General features: G+C 50.4%; 1 protein-coding gene across 1 annotated transcript in view; it reads right to left on the reverse strand.

Moving 5' to 3' along the window:
- Positions 1-2,080: 2,080 nt before the first annotated feature.
- nfil3-5 (nuclear factor, interleukin 3 regulated, member 5) overlaps positions 2,081-6,688 on the reverse strand; it is an 8,360-nt gene continuing 3,752 nt past the window's right edge. Inside the window, exon 2 of the mRNA XM_072682757.1 lies at positions 2,081-5,443. Within this exon, the coding sequence (XP_072538858.1) occupies positions 3,354-5,102 (1,749 nt within the window). The 5' untranslated portion in view covers positions 5,103-5,443 and the 3' untranslated portion in view covers positions 2,081-3,353. The remainder of the gene's footprint in view (positions 5,444-6,688) is intronic.

A 6,688-nucleotide genomic window follows, 5' to 3' on the forward strand; every position in this document is an offset into this window, starting at 1 on the left:
GAGAGAGTGAGGGAGTGCGAGAATGAGTGAGGGAGTGAGGGAGTGCGAGAATGAGTGAGAGAGTGAGTGAGAGAGTGAGTGAGAGAGTGAGTGAGTGAGAGAATGAGGGAGTGATTGAGGGAGGGAGTGCAGCACTGTGGTTGTGGCCAAATGTCACCTTGCTTTTGTTCTCCTGCTGCCGTGGCAACAGCTTCCACTGCTTCATCTGGGGAGTGTGTGACAGCATCACAGTGTGTGTGTGTGTGTGTGTGTGTGTGTGTGTGTGTGTGTGTGTGTGTGTGTGTGAGAGAGAGAGATATTTGCTGTTCCATTTGACTTCCAGGCCTGTGAGAAGCAAACAGGTCAGAACAGTAAGAGAACAGAGGTGAAGGGGGACGTCCACCTGATGTCTAAATCCGCTGTAGATCAGAGTGTGTGTGAGTGTGTGTCTGGGGGGGGGGGGGGGGGGGGTGTTGGGGTGGTGGATGTTGGGGTTCGGTGTGAAGTCTGATTTCTTTACAGTGATGGTAAATGGATCCAGGCGTCGGTCGCCATGACTACAACACACAAGGTCAGACTGTGCGACTGAAATGCTTGTATCTCATGTGCGTCACCATGACAACTTTCTGATAACACAGCGCCGCTCGAAAGTACTTGGACGGCCTATAGCTTGAACACTTGGTCCCCTTGGTGACCTTGAGTCAGACGCTGATTAATCGAGATCAGTTTGATCTGATTGACATTTTTTAATCATTTGTTTTGTGTTTGTTTTCATCTGTTTTTTTATTGATCCTTTATTTCTTCTTGTTTTCAGTCAGACACGGTCAGACCCCCGCAGGTAAGCAGAGCACACTGCCCCCTGCTGAGCACGTGCAGAACGCAGGACTCATCAGACCATCTCTTCCATCACTTCAACGTCCAGTTCTGACACGCGTGTCCATTGTAGGAGACGGTGGACAGGGGTCAGCATGGGCACTCTGACTGGTCTGCAGTTACGCAGCCATATACACAGCAGGGGGCGCTGCACGTTCCTCCTGCTATAACCATCTCTGTTCTGGTTCTGCGCAGACGGGACAAATAGGAATGATGAACCCTGGGCATCTCGGGTTGGTGGTCTGTCCCTCCTCAGGTCTTCGCCACTGCTGAGTCCACCCGCAGGCCACCCGCAGGCCGCGGAGCCACTATGGAGTCGTCCTGATGGTCCAGCATTCTGGACGATCTGTCCCTCATCAAAGTGTCTCAGGTCTTCGACACGTCGACTTCAAGAACCGACTGTTCTTTTACCATCAGGGAACCACCGTCTATTACAGTCATCTGACGGTGGTCTTAATGTTTTGGATGGTGTGTGTGAGTAACTCTAGTAGGTTAAAGTCAGCGGTGGGGTTTATTTTAGGAGGAGAGACTCAAATATGAACTGTGGGGCCTCTCCTCAGAGTGTGTGTGTGTGTGTGTGGCCTGTCCCAGGAGTTTGTGTCTGGGGCTTTGACAAGTGTTCTGTAACTAGGCCACAGTTACGTCATGGCAGAAGATTCCGGAGCACTGAACACACTCAACTCACATTACACACACACACACAGAGAGAGAGAGAGAGAGTGTGCTTGTGAAAGTGTGAGCCTCTCCTCAACCGTTAGAACCTTGCAGGCTGTTCTGCGTTCTGGAGGAAGGGGCAGCGTGTTCTAGAACGTTCTGAAGGTAAACGGGTTCCAGCATGAATGCGTTAGGTTGTCTTCTTGTGTTCCCTTAGCAACAGTTTCCCCACCAATCAGATATTTCTCCAGATCTCCACTGAAGACTTCCCTCTGTTTGTGTTCCATCATGGTGTGTGTGTGAAGTTCCAGAATTCAGTCCTGTATTATCTGACTCTCCTCTTGGTGGCGTAATAGAGCTAGCCAGGCTACAGCTTCCAAACATGGTGAAGGTAGTTTCACACACAGCTACTGTAACTAAGACCCCCAAAGTAAAGCACACAATTATAGACCTACGCCCCCCCCCCCAGGTTGTGTGTGTGTGAGGAGGTTTTACTGCAAAGTGAGACACCCAAGAAGTTTAATTCAACAAAACTGTATTTTTATTTTTTTTATTTTATTCTTTTAACTCTTCTGAACATCACCTTCACTCTGAGTGCTGTGACGGACCACCGCCTTCACCCCTGCAGCACTTTTCTTTTTGATTCTTAAAACTTGAGCAAACACCACACTGGTACGTCAGTACATCAGTGGAATATGGGACAAACGTCTACGACTACACAACCATCACATTCAGGTGAACAGAGAAATGGAGACAAAGACAGATAGAGATATATCATATATAATAAAAAGGAAATACAAAATAAAATACAATAATAATAATCATCATCAACATCATCATCATCATCATCATCATTGAATGCCAAAATAAACTTGATAAAAACTTTTTACTCAAAAGAGAACATTTCTTTACATCTGTACACAGTGTCCAGTGGCAGGCACCTGTTAGGAACACTCAGTGCAGGAGCAGCACGGCGCTCCTCCAGGAGATAAAACACAGGGGTCAACAGGGCGGCGGGTGGATGCTGGTTTATCTTCCTGTCCGGGTTCGTAGTTCCTCTGTAGTGATTCGAGGAGCTCGCCGGGGGAGTCTGACCTAAGCTACGATGCACAATCTGACCAGAAACAGACGTTCGTCAGACTCTCCCAACACCGGTTGTCTGAATGAGGTAGTGCATGGAACATCGATGGAACCGCGACGGGGAACAGCGGTCTCGGTGCACGGCGCTGGTTTTCTCGGAGGAGACCGCCGTGAAGGTGATCGCCGTCTCGGCAGATGATGAAGGTGCTTTACAGGTTGGTCACAGTGACCTTCACGGCAGGTCAGTCAGTCTTCTCTTCCTTAGTGCTTTTCTGTTACGCAACAGTGACGAGACGGAGACGGGTACGCTGACTCGGAGCCCACTGGCGTCCCCACCCCACCTTGTTTTTATGGTTTTCAGTTTTTTTCATTAAAAATATATTTAAATATGATATGTTAATTATATCACAGTATTTTACAATCCGAATGCTGGAGGACTGTGGGGCTGAAAGGACCTTGGGGGACAGCGGGACTCTAGTGTCTTTGGTTCCTGAAGTGAACTACGGGAGAGCTTTAGAGGGGTCGCACCTGTCGGGACAGGTACTTTTAGAAGTTCTTTCCCCTTTTCCTTCACGCTCCATTTAAGTGGTCAATAAGTGCTTGAGTGAGGACAGTAAATTAGGAACAGGAGTCAGGAGTTTGATCCTCCGTTAGTGTGAGAGCAGTAACGTACTTTCATGCATTAGTGTAACGGTGTGGTTCTAGTGTTTACTACGCGACGGACAGGTACAGGTATGGATTGACCGAGAAGTGTAAGTCAGTTCCTCTTAGTCACGCCTCTTGTTTCTGCTGCCTCGTCCTCCTGACCCCTTTTTTCCGCCTTCCTTTCTGCCTCCTGGGCTCGGTCTGGATGGGGACTGCTGTGGGCTCAGTTCATCGGCTTCCTCGAGCTCTTCCTCTTTGCCTTGGTGCTGGTTGACCTGTGCGACAGCCAGGTAGGGGTGTTGAGGCAGCGTTGAACTAGGTGAGGCGGCACAGCCGGTTACGTCCTGGGGACCACCGCTGGACAGTGCCCTGTATTTCAGCCTCAGCTTGTGGGGCAGCGCTGTAGTTTTCACTTCCGCCTGGCTGTCGCCGTTTTGGCAAGCGCCACTGACACCCATGGTTGGCGAGCAGGCGGACGGATGGCCAGCACTGTAGCCACCAGTTTCTGAGGAAGAGGATGAAGGGGATTCATCGTCGGTGGAGGCCTCCTTGTCAGAGCTGCGAGGGTCTCCGTCGCTCGAGGAGGTGTCCTTGTGTGAGGAGGAGTGCTCTTGATAGAAACCCTCAGCTCTGGGATCACCTTCGTAGGTCAGCACAGGTGGTTCTTCATCCATGGGGCTGAGGTAGGGCATCTGGTGCTGGTACGAGGGAGCTTTGCCAGCCTCACTGAGCAAATCCGGCGCAAAGGAGTCATTAGGAGGATCTTGTGCCTGACCGTGTGGCTCTTCCAGGGGGGTGAACCGCTGCACTTCCTCGAAATCCAGCTTGCCTTTAGCGTATTCGTAACTTGGTGAATCCAAAGACCGCCTTGCTAGCTGCTGAGCAACCTCTGAGAGGGTCTCTAAACCATCTGCTCGAACAGGCAGACGGCCTCCTGCTTGGGGAGCATGAGCGACTTGCCCATTTTGCTGTGACGGCAATGCCAGGTGCTGCTCCGCACCCTCGACCCTCTGGCTCTCGACAGGGTAGGAATTGCTGCTGGAGCGGTACAGGATGACGCTCCGCTGCGCTGTGGCAGGCTGATTAGCAGGGCTGGTCACAGATTCCTGGTGGTCCTCTCCTTGCGGATGACGGGTCTGCAGCTGGCCGAGACCCTGATGACCACCAAACATGCCACTGAGAACACTCGTCTCAAGTCTGCTAATGTCCATACCGGAACTTTCCCGCTTGATATCGTACGCCATTGGCTCAGGGCTGTCCCGAGAGGATCCGTCGGACATGTCAGACAGCGATCCACGAGGGGAATACTTGGGTAACGGTGTGTGCCGTTCACCCAGAGTAGACTGCTCTGCCTCGGAGGAGTCAGAGTTCATCATGACCTGCGAGGCACTGGAGTATCCGCTGCTTGAGAAATAGGGGTTTCCAGGTTTCCCCCCAGATGTACCGTCGCCTCCAGCCGCCTCGGCCCCACTGCTGATCTGCTGGGTCTTCTCCATGTAGGAGGCTGTGCTGATGAGCCCGAACCTGAGCTTCAGCTGCAGAAGCTCTGTCTTCAGGCGAATGTTCTCCTCGTTCAGTGCGATCACCCTGTTCTCCAGCACCATGTCGTTGAGTCTACGTTTCTCCCGAGACCGCTTGGCAGCCTCGTTGTTCTTGCGCCGTTTTTCCCAGTAGGACGCATCCTTCTTTTCTTCCGAGATGAACTCCCGCTTTCGGCGGCAGTTGGTGCTGGGCTTGGGTTTGATGAGCCGGCCTTGCCGAGAAGAGTTGCTGATCTGAGGTGATGATAAATCCTCGTTGTAGCTTGAATACGTGTCTAATGTTTCCAGGTTGTCGTTGGCATTTTGGACAGACTGGCTCTGACTTTCCATTGTGATCTTGCAGACTGGGACTCGGCGGACATTGAAAACAGAACCTCTGAAATTAGTGGAAGATCGATGTGCTTGGGCTTCCTGTTTCGGTGTTCCTCCAGGGAGGAGCCTCACTGGTTTTGCTGGTTCTTGGCCTTCTCGTTCAGACTGCTCCTCAAAACCTTCAAGTGTCCAAATTGGCTAGAAATATAAGGAAGAGGTGGAACTCCACAAAAACGTCCCTCATTGGACAAGTCTTGGTAAATGTTTCAAAGTAGTCCAGGAACAGGAAGATGGGTGATGGCGGTGGTGTTCAGGTCGGTCCGGTGATGGGCCCGGTTACGCTCTGCTGCCGGGTGAACCTGTGTGAAGAACAAAAAACAAAGATTCATTTGATGCAAGCTGGACCTCAAAGCCACAGCAGAGGCACACACCAGCTCATTTCCCTGCAGAACCCTAAAGGTTCTCAGACTCTGAGAAGCGTCTTTACATTAGTGACTTGGGTATAAACGCCTGATGCCCACAGACTGTAGCGCTGCCAGAAAGGGAGATCTTTTACAGCACCATCGAGCGCGCAGCAAAGTTCTTGCCTTTACCTGTGATCTGGGTGGAGTTCTTTTAGTGGAATATGGTCCAGTGCCTCTGCAGGAACGGACTCTTCTTAAAGAACCAAACTCATTCTGTGAGTCGTGATCCTAACGAGCTTCTGTAATATAGATGGAGCCTTGTCCAACTTAGTCCCAGAGGACAGAGTCGGAGGCTTGGTGTTCGTCTCTCGCTATCCGAGGAGCTTTCGAGAAATGTGGGTCAGGAGAGTGACGGAGTGTGGCGCGTAACAGCTCTGCAGTAAAGCTGCTTATTGTGTAAGACACTGCACTGTCACATAACCACACAGCGCTGTCAGCCAGCCAGGACTGCAGAGCCAGCGCCATAGACAGCCGCCAGGGACTGGGACACACCGCCTCGAGTACCTCAAGTACCTCCACTGCTGGCAAATAGGCCTTTTCAGCAGAGCCACTGCCCTGTTGTTTCTACGTCCAAAGTGGAGCTGGATGTGCCCAGACCCACCACCTCACACCTGACCGTTTCCTCAGGACTACGGTCGCCTACATACTGCCTATATACAGCTTACATATCGCCTATATATACTGCATATACGTTAGAAACAGTGGTCTATGAGAAGTGTTTAGACTGATTCTTAAATATGATCCTTAGACTCATTTACATATCCATTCAGCCTACAGCAGTTTAACCCCGCCCATTCTGATCCAGTTTCAGATTTTAAATATTTGAGTCATTGTGAGTCGTTTTTGTCCTCTGAAGCGAATTTATGAATAAACAGTCAATAATTAATAAGTTTTTAATAAGTGAAATCGTTCAGATTAGATCTGCCCTCTGGGCAAAAGGGTTCTTTTGACTATAGAACCACAACAATTCTAAGAACCTAAGGTGTAACGGTTCTCTATGATAGGAAACTGATAGTACCCCTTTAGAACGGGTTCTTTAGTACAAGATGTTTAATAAAGACATCTGGAGACACCGCTGCGGAACCCGCTTAGAAAGGTTCATTAAAGAAGCATACACATGAGGGTCCTACTGAAGAACCA

The sequence above is a fragment of the Salminus brasiliensis genome, chromosome 7 (genome assembly GCF_030463535.1).
Source record: "Salminus brasiliensis chromosome 7, fSalBra1.hap2, whole genome shotgun sequence".
NCBI classification, from domain to species: domain Eukaryota; kingdom Metazoa; phylum Chordata; class Actinopteri; order Characiformes; family Bryconidae; genus Salminus; species Salminus brasiliensis.